Raw genomic sequence first — 21,249 nt, 5'->3', positions numbered from 1 at the left:
AAAATGCATAAGTAAATGTACAATACGATTGGGATATATGGAGATGGCGGTCCCAAGGACAAACGTCTTTTGTGTAGTATGACGAACTATAGATACACCAGAGAAATACATTGTTGTGCGATCACATAGACATATTGCATGGAAAAAGACGTTTAACTCATCTGTGTGTACAAGATTCAATCGTGTACATATTCAACATGCGAAGAACCCCGAACACAAGGACGAAGAACGTGGTTTTGTTTTTCACATTTTACATGTAAGAATACACCGGTCTTTCTTAAAAGAGGAATTGAAATGCATTTCATAAATGTTCTTGGACGTCTTGCAACATTTCTTGGAGATATTAAACTGGTACTGCGTGATACGGTGGAATAGACCAAATAAAGGCGGGGACCATCTACTCGAATAAATGAAGAAGGTTGAAAACATATATAAGTAAATATATAATACCAAGGCCAACATAGTAAACAGTACTTGGGCAGGGACATCACATAATATGTACAGATCAACAGAAATCCATTAGTATTGAGCTCATACACCAAATAGCTGTTAATCAAGAAACTGTATAATATATGATTTTGTAAACGGTCAGACTTCTCAAGTAGTAGCATCCACTACTTTTATATCCAGTTGCTTGAGGGCTATTTGGTGTATCTTATGACCTGGATGTCTAACCTTTATCGACTTTGAACTGATATTTCACATAATATATAATATACATGCAGTAGGGGAGATAAACAAGGGGCAGCAACAGGTACAACATACCCAGAGACAGGTAAAGTAACAAAGTAACAATGGGGGGGGGGGGGAGCCGGCGGCCTAGGGTATGATGAGGGAGCTTTCGGGCGTCGAACATCTGCACGTAAAAGAACCCAACACACATATATAGAAGAGTAGGGGTGACCGGGTGTGCTTGCCCAAACATACGCGAGCCGTAGCGTAGCTGCTTCGCGTAGATTTATTTTTTTAACTAAATGACATTCAATTACAGGACTTGATGATGGCATACTAGCTCGTTGCTTATGTTAGTGTCGTCATCGAAACAAAGAATATAACAAAATACAAACAGATACAGTCAAACAAATACTGAAAGCAAAGCCAAACAAAGAAAGTGATATAAGATATACCGTAGGTAAGCAAAATTCTTATGAAGTATGTAAATTATAAACATGGAACTTTATCATTCTATGCTTCGCATTAATTGCTTTTAACGAAAAAGCGTCATTCTTCGTCCTCAGTTCGACCGCTTCACCTTTTATTTTAACCAATGTTATCTGGTGAAATCACAGCAGTCCTGTCGGTGGCGGTTGTGTCCCTGCCGCGGGTAGAGTCGTCCCGGTGTCGTCGTGATGTCGCCGCCCCGTCGTGCTCCTGTCGGGACGGTGTCGCCGCAGCAAATGGAACGTGCAGCCTCTGCTCCTGTACAGGGGACGGACGTCCTTGGGAGTGCTTTAAATTTTGTGAGCAACACTTTGTCTTTTCGCGCATTTTTGTTCTTTAGAAAGGCTTAAAAGGCAAATACAGTAAACATGCACACACACACACACACACACACACACACACACACACACACACACACACACACACATACACACAGAAAAAAAAAACTGTGCGCCGAGTACATCAGCCTGGGGTGTTGGAGGGATACATTTTCAGCAATTTACCGTTTTTTTTTTCAGACGGTTGTCCGGTAGCAGACTACGTCCTTTTTAACGGGGCTTGCTACAAGAGCTTTCCGGTAGCGAAGTCGCATGCCGAGGCTAGACAGACGTGTGAGGCAAACGGTGGGATTTTAGCCATGCCGAAGGATAGTGCCATTAACTATTTTCTCACTATTCTTGGTGGAGTGTACGGGTTCTGGCTTGGTCTGACTGACGCAAACAACGACGGTCAGTGGGAATTCGACGACGGCCAACCCCTGACGTCATCCGACTTTTCTGACTGGTACCCCGGTGAACCGGCACCAGCTATTAACGGTCGCGGTGGCTGTGTCGGATATGTAGGGGGGTTTGGAACCAAATGGTTTGAAAAAGACTGTAGCTGGATTAGGGGGTTCATCTGTCAGCAATATGAAGGTATGCGTTTCGATTTACCCTCTTATGATATGGCATCATTTCCGTGTCAAAAAAATCGATGTCGACAATGATACCTTTGACTAGAAAGGCCGTCATTTGCCCCTGAGCAAATACAGCATGTTTCGCCCATACTCCTCCCCATGAAAGAAATAGACTGTCCCAAAATAACAGATGCATTTTTTTTAAATATTGACAAGAAAGGCAACATTTGCGAGAACAAATACAACATACTTTGCCAATCTCCATCCCCATACAAAACTTGACTGTTCCGAAATCAAACAATTGACTGTTCCGAAATCAAAAAATCCAAAAAGTTCTCTCTACAAGTTTTGCGCGTAGTTTAGCAACTTCTTACCCTAAAGGCTTGCGAGATTTTTCGCAGAGACTGAGAATTCATGCGGAACACCTCCTGTGTGATATGTTAAATTCGACATATTGAAGTATTCATATACTTATATATATATATATAGAGAGAGATTGATCATTTCGTATCCCATTGTTTGTTGTTTGCATGTATTGTTGTAACGTTAGAAGACCTTACGAAAGTCGCTGTACTTGTGTTGTGTTAATAAATATTTCCAATTGATTTCTATGTATTCAAATCGAGGCGCGGCCGTACAATGTGAGACCCTGCACGCTACCGGCTGCAGCCTGACCTCCGCCACAGACGAACCGCCTGGTGACGTCACACAACCATGCAACGTCACAGTCGACATCCATGAGGGGATTCGCAGGTACGGAAATTAGCATAAGTCGTGTCACAGTTTCGAGTGCGCATGCGAGGTCATGATGCATTGTGGTCGAAGGTCAAGGTTATTGGGGTGTGTACAACTATAAGGGGCCACCAAGACTGCATTGGCCTATTCGAAAGTGTCAAAATGGCTTTTTACATGACCACGAAAAATGAATAAAAAACAATCTTAATTAAAGGCCTACACAATACCATGGCACAGTAGTCAAAAGTATACCTTTTTGCGGTGAAAATGGTACCAACTTGTTTGCAATGTTATTTCGTTTTACAGGGCAAGGTTGACACCCTTTGATGGAGATAGCTTGGGGGACAAATCACCATAGAAAACGATATATTTTCATCCCGAAATATGATAAAAAGCAGTGACATATAACAAAATCATTTGGAAGACAAAATATGAGACCATAGTACAATTGATATACCTTCCCCTCACCCGAAGCCAGGGGTTGACCGTGGTCAGAAAGCAAAACCTATAGAGATATATGTTGATATTAAGAAATTCAATCAACCATGTAATGTTAAGTATATAGAAAACCTGCAATGTTTGTATTTGAGAGCTGTAACTTTGGCTTTGATTTACAGTGTCGACAATCCTCTGCGAGTGCACCAATGTGGGAACATCAGCCTCCTTCCGCTTGTGTCAATCCGGTGTAATCACACCTACAAAGTAAGGATACGTACCCTTTTAACAGCTTACGAGCGTTGTTTTTGTCTTCATCAAAAATTAAGGTATTGTTATATCCATGAAAAAGGGAGATACTGTAAATGCAGAAATGTTCGCGGTGGTTTTATGTTCGCGGTTTTCGCGATGTATTGTGACGATATTTGGTATGAGGTAGGTCTTGGAAAGACGAAGGTCAAGGTTGACTTTGAGCCCCCGGTGGATTGCCTTGGAACTGCAGCAAACCGACATGCTATTGCTTTGGTGTTTTTTTGGTGGCAGATACATTTTGATGTCAGGAAGAAGTGGTGTAGGTTTGGGCATCCTAACAACTTTTCTTGGAACTGCAGGGGCGTTTTTGTCTTTCAAAGAGGATTAACTGAACGAGAGAATGACAAATGTTTCGTTAGGGTGATGATTTATCACTGCTCATTCTCGTTACCAAAGAAGTTTCCATTAGTGGGTGGATGGGCGGCATAACCCGAATCTCCCAGTTTTTTTAACCTGCTGTGGTGAGACTTTTTTGAAGACCTTTAAGGCACAGTTCTAAACTACAGGAGCTTTTTTTTGCCGGATATTTGTGAAAAGTAGACGAAATGTAAATGAAGCTATTTGCCTACGCACCAATTATTTTTTCATCAATATTGATAATAATAAATGACAGTGCCACAAAGGTCAAACCTTTCATTTTCTTAATGTATTGCCATTAATAATAAATGATGTTAACAGAAGAGGTGGCCTCCATATTCCCAATAGATTACCTTCCAGTTCCTGCGCCGCAGTCAGGTCAAAGGTTAAGGCCTTAAAAGTAAACAAGCATCTAGTCGAAAACTTTGCAAACAGGTCTAGACAAAGAAACGTAACGTGTTATCAAGTGAATGACTTTGACCTCAGACCACAATGCATCGGGACTGCTTATGCGCACTCGGAACTATGAGAATGGCTTAGAGTTCTGTTCTTAGTATGTAGTGAAAATAAAAACTGTTTAATGCAACTTTAAACGCCTCTTAGACTCCCAAATACAATGGTGAGCTTGGCGACCAGGATATCTTGAAATAGGTGTTAATTTTGTTTCCTGCATATGTTTGTGCATCAAGGTGTCGGTACGGTGGACGGTAAGGGGAAACGACGCAGTGACGCTTCCTTTGGACTCGTTCCACGAGTTTCTCCCTGATGGTTATGCCAACGAGTTGAAACTCGATCTACCGGCGAAGACCTTGCCTGCCGGTCTGCTTCTGGCTCAGGTAGGAAAGCCACAAACACAGCTTGATATGCAGGAAACACATGATATACGCAGGATAGCTCATCTAAGTTTGTAAAATACATGAAGAATATTGTAAAGTACATTACATCGCACTTTTATCATTATTGTACCTAATTTGTTTTGCACCTTTTGTATTCTGTTACTTTTGTATGTTTTTATTATATATGTCTGCAGGGCACACTGAAAACCGCCCTTGTGGCGATATGTTTGACCCTGGGTAAATGAATAAAAATGACATGAAATTACGGTCTGAAGAATTAAATCGTTCTCCAACTGAACTGACACCTGACTTACCAGGATGACATCTACATTCCTGGCTACACAAGTGGCACGTCTACAATCAAGGACAATCAAGGCTGCCACAAGATATAGTTTCCCATTGTTGGTACTTTATTGTCTAGCCTGGTCCCAGTCTCTAGGGGTCGGCTTAGGAGTGTTCTACCAGGCCCAGTCTGCTTATGATTAAACCGTTTCTGTCAGCCTTTCTACTTAGTTGCCATATAGAATTTCGTAGCCTTTTTACTTAAGTTGTCATCGACGGTTTCGCCGCCGCCCTAGAGGGGCGAAGTAATTTAATCCAAGGCCGTAACCCAACACCCCGAGCAGGCTAAGCTATATCTGGGCGGGCGGGCATCACTCCCAGCGCCTTAGAGATATTGGGGAGCCCCCGACGGTATGGTTTCCAGGCTATTTATTGTCATGTTGACTATCTCCGGGGGAGACCATTTTTATTTCCTTTCTTCCCCGATCATTAAACCTGCTCTACCACACTGACTGTTGATACCACAAGTTTTTACTGTGCTGTGCTACGGATGAACATCGAGCCACTAATGTAACTCCACTGCTCGAACTGTCAAGTTGCTGAAATTGTTTATGTATAAATAAACTTGGTGCCTTATTTTCAATCTGTTCGTGCAAGTTATTTCAAATTCATAATGTTATAGTCAATACTTTACATAGTGAATTTTACAAATCATGAGCCCTTTGTAATTTATGACGCACTTCATGTGCATATTTCTATGAAATGTCATATGCAAAGTCATAAGAAATAAAACTGAATCTGAATCTAATTTCAAAATAAGGAAGAAATCAATACGGGTGCTGATGGCATTCATCGAATTTGCTTGCTATGGTCTAATGATCATTCTTTCAGGTCACAGTGACCATGGATGTACCCGAGATCGGACATACCAGCATCGGCGTGGCTCAGACGTGGCTGGAGGTGGTACCGTTTCCCATTGTTGCGAAAGTAAGCGGCAACTCCGCAAGGACCCTGCCGTTGATACACCTTTTTATCACCGCCGTGCTGTATCATGATCCGGACTGTCAGGTCCCCAGCGACCAGTTAAGCTACGCCTGGTCCTGTGAAGCAGTTTCTTACCCGAACCCACCAGGTAGGTTACATCTTTCCAGTGAAGAAACATTAGGAACCAATCGTGCCTTGATCACAATAGCAATAGGCCCCGTAGCTATTGGCCTGGTCACCATTTTCTTCTGGTCGGCTTAGGGGGGTTTAATGCTTAGGTCCCAATTGGAAAAAAGGGGCTCCGCCAGTTAATTCACGGGCAGACAAAGGGGCCCTGCCGGGTGGTTCACGGGCAGACACAGGGAGACCCACTGGCAAAGGCCCCACCTAATGCTTAGGTCGCAATTGGAAAAAGGGGCCTTGCCGAGTAGTTCCCGGGCCTTCTTTTGGCACTTCCTGGCGTGACCCCTACGTGGCCCCGCGGGGCACCCTGCGGCTACCGGGCTATTTTTGGGCCCGGCGGGGACCCGACACAAATTTAGTTCTGACTTAAATTCTACCCGGGCCCCGCAGACAAAACGTCGCCGTGACCTCAACGTGAGAACACCGCGAGGTACCCCTACGGGTGCCGGCAGTCCATCGGGACAAGTAATTATTTGCCTGTTTGCCTTTTTTTGTTTGTTGTTTATTAATTTGCAGAACAAGAAAATCTATAATACATAATACGATAAACAATAGATAAAAACAGGTTTACGAGGAGGAAAAAGCGTATATAGCTTATACCAATGACATTATATATAATGTCCTTGCTTATACTGGGCCCTCCTGGTCTATACTTCTCAAACTTGATTATGAATTATAATATAGCAAAATTATACATAGAATACGATAACTTTAGATAATGATAATCAAATGATTAATAGTATAGATTAAAGTTAGACAATAACTGAACATGTGACTACTACATGTTCCTTTCCTTTCCTTACTTCAACAGTGGGCTATGATGGGTTTTAATGGCACTTTCAAACGCCAGAAAAATGTGATTGTTTGTATATTTATTGATATCGTGGATATCTAGTATTTTGTCTCGGCGAAAGTCAGAAGCAGTTGCTATCCTTGTGAATTTCTTTTGGAGAGTTATAAGAGGATGTAGAATTGTACGGTAGGCACATCCCCAAACAATGTTACAGTAAGGTATATAAGACTGTTGCATATTATATAGTTGTGAGAATCTTTTGAGGGATGATGTATTCGATTTTCACAATGACATCAATTATTTCAGCTTTTTTTTTTACTTATAGCTGAGATTGGGCTTTCGAGTTTAATTTTTCATCTACTATTACCCCTCAAAACGTTGGTCTGTTTCTTTTGTCTATTATGAACATTTTGGCCTTAATGATATCATAACTTTGATTTTTACTTCAGAAAATAAGGCAATCTGTCTTTGTAGACTTTGTTTGGAACTTATTTGCTTCAAACCATGTACTTTCCACATATCTTGGTTAGCTCCTTGGCCAGTTCAAGGACATTATATAATGTCTTTGGCCAGTTGTATAAGAGAATCAAAGTTTTTGTGGGAAATGGATATGTTGGTGCAAGGACGTGGTTGGTGTCATCGCCAAAGAGTATAGAATTAACTATTCTTATGTTTTGAAACAAACCAAGTGCATAGATCAAAGTGTGTGTACTTCTTAAGACCGGGTCAAGTGTGTGACGTTACAGATCAGGTGAGCAGAACTAAGGCGTAAACTTCGTATATTGTGTTTCTTTTTGAGCTCCAGTGCAGTTTTATGTACCCCCGAGAGTGCCCACGAGGAGCCTGCCTGATGCCCGACCGTCGTTCGCGGGGCATTCGGCAGGGTCCCCACAACTGCCCCACATTGATGTGAAAAGCACGCGGTACCTTGTCGAACCCCGCAGGGGTCACTACAAGACACCGTCAGAGCAACTGACGGGTTCCTACCGGAGACCGACCAATGAAGGTGACAAAATTTTACAAAAATGCCACGAGTGCCTGCCGGAGCACCCCGGGACCCCTGCAGGGCAGCGTGAAGGAAACTTTAATTGTGACCACGACAGTCGGTGCCCTCCGGACGTCAGAGCCGGGCCGGGGTTACATCCCCGACGGGCACCGGCGCAATTGTGACCTAAGCATAAAAGGGCGAACAATTGCATTCACGTGTGTACCTGCTATGAACTACTAAAGATGAGAATCCGCATCAACACCAGAAGGATAGATTTTGTGTATAGAATATCCGTAGAACTCTCATGTAAAATCCATAAAATCTTAACATGATAATGGTTTATTGTTCAGAAATTACCCGTGCAATGGCAGCCAGTGCCACAGATAGCTATGAACCTCAGATTCAATATCTAACAGACTGTTTCTCAGTTACCAGCGGCAACCTATCGGCTTGCGAAGCTCTTCTCGGAGACCAAGAGGCAGATTCGGATCCAGACGGTGGTTTCTTGCATTTTTACCTCTTCACCAAACCCGTCCCGCTGAACTCCATTGTCAAAGTCAGCCTGGTCATCTCCGCTGAGGGACATCAACCTGGTTATACCTACATCAACATACACACCGTCGATGTATCTGGCTACGGAGAGTACAGAATAACGTACGTACATTTCGTTTCACCAACATATGCATTGGGTGGCGCGAGAGATCCCGGGTTTGAAACCACTGATTTGCCCCGATGTTGCGCCATTGGGAAAGGCACTTTACACGAGTTTCCTCACTACACCTGACTTCGGTTTTGGAAGCTTAAGGTCACCTGCTGGCGCCGAATGGCAGCCGCCCAGACCCTCGCGACAGTTCCACAAAGCACAAGTGCGGAGCAAATATGTATCTGTTGTGTATTATGTGATTCTAAACCATGCAGCAATTCAGCACTGGCTGCCATTGCACGTGTAATTTCTGACCAATAAACCGTTATCATTTATTTCGTTTCTGCAGCTGTTCCGCAAACTGTAACCCAAACTTACTGGCTCACGAGATGTTTCACCTCACCATGCCATCAACCATAGACACTTCAGGTCCTTACACATGGACTCTAGAGGAAGCCCCAGTAGACTTTCCTGGCCTTGACTGGACTAACGATATATTACTCCTTGATAGCAGTAACCTGAAAATTCGTCCCAACGTTTTTACAGTACGTATCAAAGCATTCCATCGTTGCTGATTATTCTAAATGTGCATCGCAATGATATAAACTGATGATTCTTGCTACCCCGCAGTCGTCTTTTAAGAGGCTAAAATCACGATTGGTACGTTATACAAAAAGTTGCATTTCGTACTATTTACATGGCTGGAAGCGGGTATCTTCCCAAGGTTTGTTGTAAAAAAAATTATAAAGCATTCTTTTGAGACTTTCTTTGTCTGACATTGCAGGTCCCCGGAAACTACACGATCAGGACTACCACCTACATCGACCCAGCCTTTCCGAGGATTGCCGAGTACCGGTTCCTCGTGATCAGGAACCCGGTACCAGAGAGGCTTCTCCAGGACAGCTCCGGAGAAATACCAACGGACCTGTGCTCCATCATTCCGGCACAGGGAGTATCCTTAGTGGACAAGTTCTGCATCGTCTGTGAAGGTATCCTTTCTTTGTTGTTGACAGAAAAAATATATATTTTTACCTCCGTGAAAATGGAGGTATTGTCGTGTTTGTGTGTGTCTTTTCGAAAATCTTTAGTCATCATAAGTTAAGATGGATTGTGATGATAAGTGGGTAGATTTTGGAAAGGCTGAGCTGAAGGTCAATTATGGGCATCCTAGCGGCTTTTGTTGATACTGCAGCAGAATTTCTAGTTTTTGTATCTTTTGTCTTGGACCTGTTGCATGAACTATGGTTGAATCTAGTCTAAGAATAATGTATCATCCATTGACATAATTACATTATGTTTCATTTTGCAGAGTTTTATGACGAGCTTGGCCCACTCAGAATAGATATTAAGTATAAGATCGAAGCGGAGGGAGTTGAAATGTCAACAGTCAATTTCCCCGGGGAAGGCCCAGCTACGCCCGTGGACATCGTTGTAAACGCGTATTCTGGCTGGGTAAGTTTGTTGTATTATTTTTCACCGCGTTATTTTATAATTTTTCCGTTGACAAGGCAGGTAAAGGACAACGTGATGTGCTGCTCTAACAGCCCCATGCCTCGTACGACGTTGGAACCTCTAGGTCTAGGTCTAGGTCTAGGTCTAGGTCTAGGTCTAGGTCTAGATCTAGGTCTAGGTCTAGGTCTAGGTCTAGGTCTAGGTCTAGGTCTTGGTCTAGGTTTAGGTCTAAGTATAGGTCTAGGTCTAGGTCTAGGTCTAGGTCTAGGTCTAGGTCTAGGTCTAGGTCTAGGTCTAGATCTAGGTCTAGGTCTAGGTCTAGGTCTAGGTCTAGGTCTAGGTCTAGGTCTAGGTCTAGGTCTTGGTCTAGGTTTAGGTCTAAGTATAGGTCTAGGTCTAGGTCTAGGTCTAGGTCTAGGTCTAGGTCTAGGTCTAGGTCTAGGTCTAGGTCTAGGTCTAGGTCTAGGTCTAGGTCTAGGTCTAGGTCTAGGTCTAAGTAATATCAAGCAATTCCTAGATGCACTTATGTCTTTTAATCAGGTCTTCTACACACCCATGTTGGACATCGCTCCTGGTAACATAATAATAGAGCTGGTAGCATCAAGCGCTGACGGACGCAGCACCACGGTTATAATGGACCCGATTTTGGTGAGTTGCTAATGCCTGGTTCAGAAAAAATGTTGTGTTTCTGATGTTGATTTTGTATTTCATTCATTTGCACATGTTAAAATCAGTTTACGAACATTAACAGACACGTGTTAGAGGAAGAAAAAAGCCATGACGGCTTGTTCCAGGTCTTCTCCCATCTATGTTTACAAATTATAACATAAATCTAACAAGTCATAAGATAATAATGATCATAGTAAATGATAACAAATGATGACAATATGATAACTAATCAGAGAATTATAATGATGGTAATTGGTAACAAATAGTAACAAAAATCAATTAATGGCGTATACACGTTATACACTAAATGATCTTAGAAATGGCAGAGAGGAACAAAATTCTTATTTCAGTTAGCAAACATAACGGGGGTTGCCCTACCTTAGGACGCGCCCTAACTTAGGACGGATTTTTTAGTGATCTTGTTATGCATAAGTACGCCGTGTTTGTGTCCACTGACTATGCTCATAAGGAAGATAAATAAACCAAGTCCATGCACATAATTTTTATTTGCATTCAAAACATATGTGTCACGTTGGGTAACCTAAATTCGTGGGGTACTTAAATTCGGGATTTTTCGAAAACGGGGTATTTAGGGATATGTGCTAGATGCAACATCAGTAATACCGCTAGAAATGCAAACTTGACAGACTAACGCATTCAGAACACTGTCTGAAAAGCTTCGATAACCATGCATTAGAAGTTGGCGACGTCAAAAACTCTCCGTCCCTTATTTACAGAGTCTGGGGGCTTCGTGGGAGACTCACACTGCACGGTTGTTCGCTGGGTTATAAGACAAATGTCACATCTCCTGCCTGCTAAACACAATTATTTACAAGACAACTTATTACAATCTCTTTTGCTAACCTGCAACTGGATTCTAAGTGTGATCAATCATCAAAACTCCTCTTTGTTGCTACAACCTACGGCACGTGTATTTTCCCGCCGCCATATTGTTACCCAGAATCATGTTGTCAAGCAGACGACAAGAGGTTTGTGAGGAACACTTTTTTGTCTAAATGTTGCGTGTGATAGTGGACTGAAGACGATATTTTCCTCAAAGTTTGCTCCTAACACAACAAGGAACACATGGACATAGTAGTATAACCATTACTACGGCATCCAGCTAACTTGCCATGAATAATGTACACGTTGCAATGACGGTGGGGATCGACTTTGAGTGACGTTCTACCGACTCAACAAACGGGATGTTAGCAAAGGCCTGATGTGTGCGGTGCGGCCGTTTTTTCGTGTATTTTTTTTACTTGGACACGTCTATATCCATAGCACTCTCCTCAAGCCAAGGATGGAACGAATAGCTGCTGTATAAAATGTGATTAGCGGTAAGATATTCAAGACGAATCTTCTCTCCCGAATTAATGTGCCCCCCTGTCCGACAGCACCGTCATTGTGCGTGCGGCGGACGGTAGTTTGAAGTTGAAATATTATGGTGTCAGCACGACTAGAGACAAAATCTACCATATATATGATTAGTGCAAAGATAGTACATGATACTGACAGAATAATAGAAAAAAAGGATGGTTTATTGTTCTGCTAGATTGATTTCAGTCAACCATTATCGGAAAAATCCCGAATTTAGGTTACCCAACGTTACATATTCATTTCTTGTTTTGTCGAAATGTAGTATTTTGACAATAATGATGGCAACGCTGAGTAGAGGGTCACTGCGTAGCTAGACGGCCCGGCACCTAAATATACGACCTGTGCCAAGCAGATACATAAGTCACACAGCTATCATACACATAAGAAAAATAATTTCATAAAACACTAAAAATTTGGGTCTTTAAGTGTTTGTTGAGAAGAAAACCGACCAAAGAAAAACAACGTAAACATTGCTGTCGTCTGACGACGTTGTTTTCCCGCCATTTTTTTGGACCGCGATGGTGGCGGAACGTTTCAACGCACAGTTTTGTTACGCTCTAACATGTGATTGGTACCGTCTATGAAAAGGAAACTGAATACAGAGATGGCGAAGATGTTTCCCAATAAGTAGACGGAGTATTGTTGATGTAAGCGGTGTCGTTTTTTCGTAATGATTTCGTAAGTCGGGCCGCATTCAATACGTACGTCGGGCCGCGTAGTAGCCTATTTCCCGTGGGAATATGAGCTGGGATGCGCTAGATATAGCCCTTCTCACATGACGTTAGAAGTGCACACAGTCAAAATTTTCCGGTCAAAAGAAAGCTAGAATATAGCAGACTTCAAGCCTTATTTACATTTCCCTAACTTCATCACCAACTTCCGAAGAGAGCAAAATTACCAAAGCGTACTAAGTTAGGCACACTATCTGGCGTAGCACTAAATCAGAAGGTACATTCGTGAAAACGTCTCACAGCGTTTGCCGCTTGTAACTCGGAGCGTGAAGGGCCCATGAACAATATGAATACATTTCTTGTCCATGTATGTTCTTTAGATGAATGTGTTCAAAATTCATTCATTAAAACATGACCATTCTCTGACAACCAGCAATGGAGCGCCGTGAGTTCGAGCGCGTAAAAAAACGTCCTATGTTTGGGCGACTCCCGTTAAGCAAATAAGTGAACGGTGAAAAAATATGAAATTCAACTTAACTTTAAATTTTTCAGTTACCCAACCGACTGTAGCAAAACGCCGCCAACCCTGATAAACTTAATCAACAGCTTAATTGTACCAACATTCTAATACAATCCAGGAATTATTGGTCAATTCTCTATAACCAAGCTTAATATGTTAACTTAGTAAACTTGTATGTAAACTAAAATCCAGATTAATGCTCAATTTACATACCTATGACCATCCGTTCACATTACATTTTCTTCACGGAAAGAAAGCATGTTGTTTTTGCTCCGTTTCCTCTTCTTCCTATTCTCCCAAAAAATAAGGGTCAATAAACTGGACTTGATATTTTGTGTTTATGTCAACCACTTTTAGATCACAGCCCCTGACATAGCTCAATTAATTTCACTCGCGGATGCGATGTCCGACAGTCAAATCGAGCCGTTCTACAGCCTCCTGTCACTGGGGTATTCGGCCGAAGCGTTCATGAGCTCAGTGACAGTTGCTGCCGTTGCAGCGTCCCTGGCCAACAAAGGGGAGGACATCACTGAGGTACATTCCATCCTATTTTCTCCACGTTTACAGATGCAAAGAAAACTACTCTCTTTCTACCATCACAAAACACACACATTACAGATAAAGTGGGATCATTCGTCTTCCACTGTCTCGAAAGAAGAAGTAGAACCCAGTAAGCCAGAACTTAGTATTGATAATGATGATCTTTCTTGACATTCTTGTGCATGGTACATCGACAATTTTTCTTCAGTTTTTTTTTTTGATTTAAAGAAAGAACGCTTACAGATATTGCGCTACACCCTATGGCCTTAGTCGGTTTTCAAGAGTTAGAGGGTCTTCCCAACACTACAATGATATGATGTAATATGATATAATATGATATATGATATATGATATATGATATATGATATATGATATATGATATATGATATATGATATATGATATATGATATATGATATATGATATATGATATATGATATATGATATATGATATATGATATATGATATATGATATATGATATATGATATATGATATATGATATATGATATATGATATATCATGTATGATGTATGATATATGATATATGGTATATGGTATATGATATATGATATATGATATATGATATATGATATATGATATATGATATATGATACATGATAATGATACATGATACATGATACATGATACATGATACATGATACATGATACATGATACATGATATATGATATATGATATATATGATACAACCTAAAAAGGGATGCTGGGCTCAGTGACATTTCAACAACAGAGCTGAGATCGTTAATGGAAGACTGGACTGAGTGGTGCAGAATGACTCATTGTCTCCCGAGATGACATCACAGATGTCCTCGTTCATGATCAAGGTTCAAGGTTCAAGAATATGATATATGATATATGATATAATGTAATATAACATAATGCAATGTTCTTGTTGCTGATCGTTACCAATTGTTGCTTTATTCTTTAGGTTACAGACATAGTGGCTGAGAACATGGCAAACGTAGAGCTACAGGACTATGACGGGACTGTGGGGTTGGCAACCACTATCCTGCTAGTGACTGCGTTTCCCGAGTATGTGTCTGGGAATGCACAAGTAAGTATTTGTATTCAAAAACACTTAGATTTCCATATTATTGTTTAAGACCAGTCAGTAGATTAGGAATCTGGTCTGGAAGTTTAACTGTACTAATATTTATAATTTCACATAATTTGACCAAAATCTGACATGAGAGCCCTGATGTAATGAGATGTTTATATCGATATAGAGTTTCAAGTTAAGTCTATTTTCGATGCAGGTCGATAGTTCCACGTGTATGCAGCATCTATTTGAGACGTTAAGAGATCTGTCAGGAAATAACACCTTGACGGAGAGAGAGGTGAACATCGCGACGGCATTCATATTTACAGGTATGTATCGTTAGCAGCTGTTCACATCAATGACAAGTCTTTTCAGATGTTGAATAACACTTTGTCGTATTTTCATGGAAACTGGTGTTTTTCCTGTTTACAAGATAATGTATAAGACAGTATTTTCCAATTTCTACTCTTTTCAGCGACACGTAAAGCCTGGTAAAGGCTAGCTTTTCGCATATGTCCCAAAGGGCCACTCATGCTTTGCAAAGCTGAAAGGCTCGATGTGTTTTCAATGTGTCCTACCAAAACTTTCCACTTTCCAGGCGCAGTCCATGTGTTCAAAGCTTCTGAGATGAAGGCCATGGCGGAGCAAAACAGTGGTGTGGGATTCTCCGACATGTTGGCAAAGGTAGGCAAAAAAATAAGACAAAGCAAATAAATAGCACATAAATATTTGCGAAAGGGTATACCCGGTATAACGTTGTTAGGCTAGAGCATGTAAAGGTAAACATCATGTCTTTGCTTGCAAATGTTACCTTTCTAGTGATATTCTACTTAATAGGTAACGCTTGTAAGTCTTGTGTGTTTTGACTTTACAGAACAAAGAGGCCACGACAAAGACCTTCCAAGCCTTGGATGTGCTTGACGACATCTACTTACTCAATATGATGCCAGCTTACGATGACGATGATCTGTTTGCAGATATTTATACATCCAAGGTACGATTCTGTTAAAATGGTGTCCCGTCTCATTATTTGTTTGACTTATTCTTTGCGAAAGTCTACTTTTATGTCATTGAAATTTTGGGAGTAAAAATGCAGACAATATCACTGTATTTTGTATGTCTTGTCAACCTTATTGCGCAGCGACCTCGCTGTAAACTAGATTTGATTTGTGTAAATTCATAATAGGAATTTCTTGCAAAATGTAAAACGATGATTGAAAAGATAACAAAACAAACAAAGCGTAAAAAGATTCGTTTTTAAGAGAGTTTTGAGCTCTCGGTCGCAGCGCGGTCGCAGTGAACTCGCCGCCCTAGTGGAATAGGAGTGTTTTAAAAGAATCATAGCCTGCGGATGATTGAGGCAATTATTTATCCTCACACAGATTCACGTGAGAATTGAACGAGAAGATCCCGCTGACCCCTCCGAGAGGCTGTACACGGTGGCGGGTGTGAGCGACTCTTTTGTCCGCCTGCCGTCCATTTCGGCACTGGTTGGAGATGACTGTCCGGGAGGGGGGACGGTTGGGGTTCAGGTACAATCTGCTACTCCCTCCTGTCACAAAAAAAGCCCCCTCACACTTGTGCGTATATTGATGTGTTAGGTAAAGTTTGCGGTGAAGAAGTTGTTTTCTAGATGAGCTTTTCGGCCTCAAATCTCACCTCAACCAAATCTGTTCACACGCAACTCATGTGGACTTGAATGTACGCACAAGTGTGAGGGGGATTTGTTTGAACATCCCTGCGTATTTCAGCGATTTCACAGACAGCTCTTTTAGTAGTAATCCTCAAATTACACAGTTTTAGATAGAAGAAATCATATGAAGTCATTTATACATGTATCTTGTAGATTTTGTTGTTGTTGTTGTTGTAAGATGTGGGAAAATACTAAGACACGTTTTTTTATTCAAACTATACTGTTAATCAAACAGTCATCACAATTAGCCACAATGGTAGGTTATAAATTTAGTATCATATTTAGTATATACAAACATAACACCATATTTAGATACATCATGATTTAGATAGAATGATTATGTACATTTAATCATCAATCTATCTATCATCATACAATGCTACTTTTCTTTGCAGTTCCTGGAATCTAATTTCAATCCGTTCGAATATTCAAACAATTCGCGGATTATCGAGTCAGATGTGACAGGACTCGCGGTCAAATGTGGCAACTCTACCGTTCCTGTGTCTGCCCTGAGTGAACCAATAGACATCCTGACGAGAAGGGAAAACAGAAGCCTGGATGACTGGATGGACACTTTTACTACATCTTCCCTACTCGGTGACATATCGGTAGGTCTGATATTTAAATGTCACAATGGCAATTATGCAATCTTCTTCTTGGTAAAGCTATGCTATATTCTATCTACATGAATAGACTCTCTTCCGTCGTCTTAAAACATGTGCGGACAGATAAAGAAGCTGATTCTATTCCTTTCAGATTTTCCATGTTCATGCTCGGAACAATATGTCATCAATGAGCTTCAGCTTGGAATTCAACAGCACCCTCTTTCCTCATGACGTCACCCTGTGGTTGAGAAAACACGAGTCTCCAACACCCGACAACTATACCTGGACAACCACCCTACCAGTTCCGGACGATGAGCTCTTCTCCGTCCCATGGGTAAACGAAACATCCTTGAGGTCCAGCGCTTACCAGTGGTTCCTGCCGGAAGATGAGATTGCCATCACAGACGAAGATGTGGACCTGTACAACAAGACTGACTATTTTATCGGTATCACTTTTTGTTCTGGCATATGCTTAATACGAAAGGAATTATGACCATTGCGTAATTGAAACGTTGGCTTGAAAATCTCTTAATACAAAAATGTACAAAATGTTTCATTTTTGCATCAGGTAGAACAACCGATGGAGACTATCGTTATATCTCTGATCATCGCATGATATACAAATGTTTTATACGGATGATGATAATGAAGAATCCATTAGATATATAGTTTATTTATGTTCATACATTAACAGCATAATATATATATATCACATCCGTTGCCCTTTTAGCATTAGGCAACGTCTCTCTCTCTCTCTCTCTCTCTCTCTCTCTCTCTCTCTCTATTAACAGTAAGTGATCTAAAATATTGCTGGGAATTGTCATCATATCATCATAGACATTTCCGCTCGCAGACCTCATCTGACAGAAATATTACAAATGTATCTACAATTACAGGAGTTCGGTTCGGCTCTGAGTCTGACCGTGTCAGCGGAGAAACCGTCAACTTCACTCTCTACGCCTTCGAGACATCCTGTGTCTACTTTGAGGAGAACGGAACCCACCTGTGGCAGAGAGACGGCTGTAGAGTAAGTTATACACAGTTTTGGTTAAATTGGTTTGTACCGTTTACCATATCACTCACAAACAGGTCGTTATGATGTCTATAAACGTTATATGTGTAAATGAATGTGCATAAGATTTATTTAATCTTTTGAAAACCTTGTACCGACGGCCATATCTCTTACAAAAAGGCCGTTATGGTGCTTATAAACGTTGTATATGTAGATGAATGTGCATGAAATTTAATGAATCTATTGTAAATTTGTACCGTAGACCATTTTCTCAAAAACAGGTCGTTATGATGAAAAATGTGCATAATATTTAATGACTTTTTGGTAAATTCGTACTGTTTGTCTCAGGTCGGCCTGATGTCCAACATAACCCACATCCACTGCCAGTGTGATCACCTGACCAAATTTGCTGGATTCGTGGCGCCGAATCAGCTCAACATCCAAGACGCTCTCTCAGCAAACATCTTGGAGAACCCGGCAGGTCTCATCCTGGTTCTTACTGTGTTCGCTTCTTACTTGATGGGAATCGTCTGGGCCAGGAAAGTAGACAGGAAAGATATCGCTAAGGTCAGACGAATTATATTCTGATGTGTAAATCATAGTTGTATTAGGTAACATTTGTTTATGCATTACCATTCCCCATTTAATGTTTTTCAATACAGTAATTAAGGACAAATGCTTTGAAATAACTGCGTTTATGGCAAGCTAAATACCAACAGAAAATTCACCCTTAGCACAAAGGAACACAGGAAATGCGTAGCAAATGTTTTAGGAGCATTAAGGACAAGATAGTCAGAACATGTTCACATATTTGAAACAAAAAGCGAACAGAGAGTCAGAAAATATACGCATTCCTCGCCATGTTGAAACATTTGTACTAAGAACGGAATTCGGATTATGTTGCAACATAACCCGCGAGTTTCTTACTGAATAAAATCATCATCATCATTAATACAATTTTGTCATCGGATTTATCAAACCATAATAGAAGCAGGGAAATGTGCCATCCATGTGGCTGTTTTGAATGTGATACAGATCATAGCATTATACTTGATTAAGTGTTGAAAGACTCATGTGTCTTGCATTCATAAACAAAATCTTATATTAAACGTAGCAAAATATTTTGATAATATTAGGATTATCAATACCTGTAATAGTAACAGCGATGTACAGCTGCGTTTTCTCAATTTCCTGTATCAATTGCAGGCTGGAATAGGAATACTGCCTGGACACAAGCTGAACCCTCGCAAGGAATGTCAGTACGTCATCACAGTATACACCGGATTCCGGGGCAACGCGGGAACAACCGCGGAGGTAGTCTGGCTAAATCACGACTAAATCACACTTGTTAAGGGTAACACAAATCCAGTTTAGGACGCAGCGACGCCGCCAGCGTGCCTTGGGTCCATCGTAATCCTGTTTATGGCACATAATTGTATGCTAACATGAACCACATTATGTCAGACTGAAAACGGTCTGTTACCATGGTGTAAGAACCTGTAATGACTGGTTTCTATAGTGATAAAGAATCATGAGCTCCTTTTGGTACTTTTTAAAGCAATATCCTGCCTTAGAGGTCAAATATCACCAACTCTTTAGGAAAGGTCAATGACCCTGGACAATGAGAGTTTGTGTTGAACAGACTACTGATGAGGTCCGCAAAAGAAATTTGTATATTAACGATGGCCAGTTCCTTCATCGGTTGAACTATATAGAATGTAAGACATCAATGATTAAGGTTGATGATAGCAACTGTATTGCAGTTCTGTCACGGTGATATAAACTACAACATTAACTTTGACCTGCATTTCATCCCAGATTACGTTGGTGCTATACGGCAGCCAGTACGAGAGCCCTCCCTTCACGCTGAGGGACGACAACCGATGTCTGTATGAACAGGGCAGTGTGGACTCTTTCCTGGTGTCAACAGAAGAGCCGCTAGGGGTCCTCACCCACATGAGGGTGTGGCACAACAATGCGGGGTTTAGTCCGTCATGGTGAGATTACAGTAACAACAGAAATGCAATAGATGAATGGCGTTAGTGGATAACAAAGTTCTCTGTACACAAGTGTTTTATTCTTAAATTATACTATTTCGCATGGTGACGTAAAGCCGACGGCCCCATGTATGAGGCAGCTTCAAAGCCTCAAGCGTCAAACCTCTGCACGTAAAAGAACCCAACACACTTATTGAGAAGAGTGGGGGAGACCTTGGCTTACAATCGTGAGCCGTAGCGAAGCCTCATTGCACTACCACTAGCTAGCTACTTGAAAAACCATTATGACTGCTTTAGCCCTTTAACTGCTGATTTGTTGATCTCCTGTTCCAGGTACCTCAGTCAGATTGTTGTAGTCAACAGAGGAACAAACGCCCCGGACTTTTTCCTATGTAACAGGTAATAATTTGTAATGAAATTTCAACTGTGGATTAAAAACACAACGTGATCAAATGCCGTATGGTTTGCCAAGTTAGAGGATATCATTACATATCTTAACGATAGCTTTAATGATGTATTTTCTTGTACAGTATGCTTGTCCGGTGAGCATATTTCAAAACTGATTACTTTCTGACTATTTTTAGGTTTAGAGTATAGCGTAGGGCCATTGATATCTCAACCGGAGTATATATAGTACATGTGTCTGTACGAGTTTGGGCCAATCTGATTTTCCCCTCTCTTTATTAGATCTTCGTACATATTTTCCGTAACTTGCAAAACGTTCAGAACAATCTCATGTTTGGGCATGGACCTTTTAAACATGCTATAGACACTACCTTCTAGAATATGGCTCAAAACGGTCGTAACAAAATACTGCGTGAAAGATAACTTAAATTTTATTTTTCATTATTCTATTCTTCGTGTAGGTGGTTCGCTGTTGACGAAGATGACGGAAAGATCGAGCGCGCTATTCCTACATCAGTGGAGGAGGATATGACAAGATTCCGCAACTTGTTCATTGCGAAGAGTTCAAGGTAACTGGCTTTCTTTAAGTTTCTTAAGTAGTTGTGTGTCTAGAAATATTACTTGTAATTTCGGTGTCTACTTGT

The 21,249-nt window shown here is 41.1% G+C and overlaps 1 protein-coding gene across 1 annotated transcript; it reads left to right on the top strand.

The window, feature by feature from the left end:
* Window positions 1-1,798: 1,798 nt before the first annotated feature.
* On the top strand, window positions 1,799-21,178 carry LOC136447594 (polycystin family receptor for egg jelly-like). Its single transcript, XM_066446642.1, has 25 exons — window positions 1,799-2,075; window positions 2,683-2,809; window positions 3,409-3,493; window positions 4,585-4,731; window positions 5,905-6,145; window positions 7,779-7,979; window positions 8,390-8,615; window positions 8,954-9,065; window positions 9,389-9,593; window positions 9,914-10,056; window positions 10,597-10,704; window positions 13,654-13,830; window positions 14,783-14,908; window positions 15,111-15,222; window positions 15,492-15,577; window positions 15,768-15,887; window positions 16,276-16,425; window positions 16,982-17,194; window positions 17,343-17,637; window positions 18,088-18,218; window positions 18,552-18,770; window positions 19,410-19,517; window positions 20,022-20,200; window positions 20,534-20,599; window positions 21,067-21,178. Exons 1-25 carry the CDS (start codon window positions 1,799-1,801, stop codon window positions 21,176-21,178), a joined length of 3,966 nt encoding a protein of 1,321 aa, XP_066302739.1.
* Window positions 21,179-21,249: the final 71 nt, after the last annotated feature.

Source organism: Branchiostoma lanceolatum, chromosome 1 (assembly GCF_035083965.1).
Source record: "Branchiostoma lanceolatum isolate klBraLanc5 chromosome 1, klBraLanc5.hap2, whole genome shotgun sequence".
NCBI classification, from domain to species: domain Eukaryota; kingdom Metazoa; phylum Chordata; class Leptocardii; order Amphioxiformes; family Branchiostomatidae; genus Branchiostoma; species Branchiostoma lanceolatum.
Note: the sequence above shows the minus strand (reverse complement) of the source record. Positions and strands in the feature narration are given on the sequence as shown.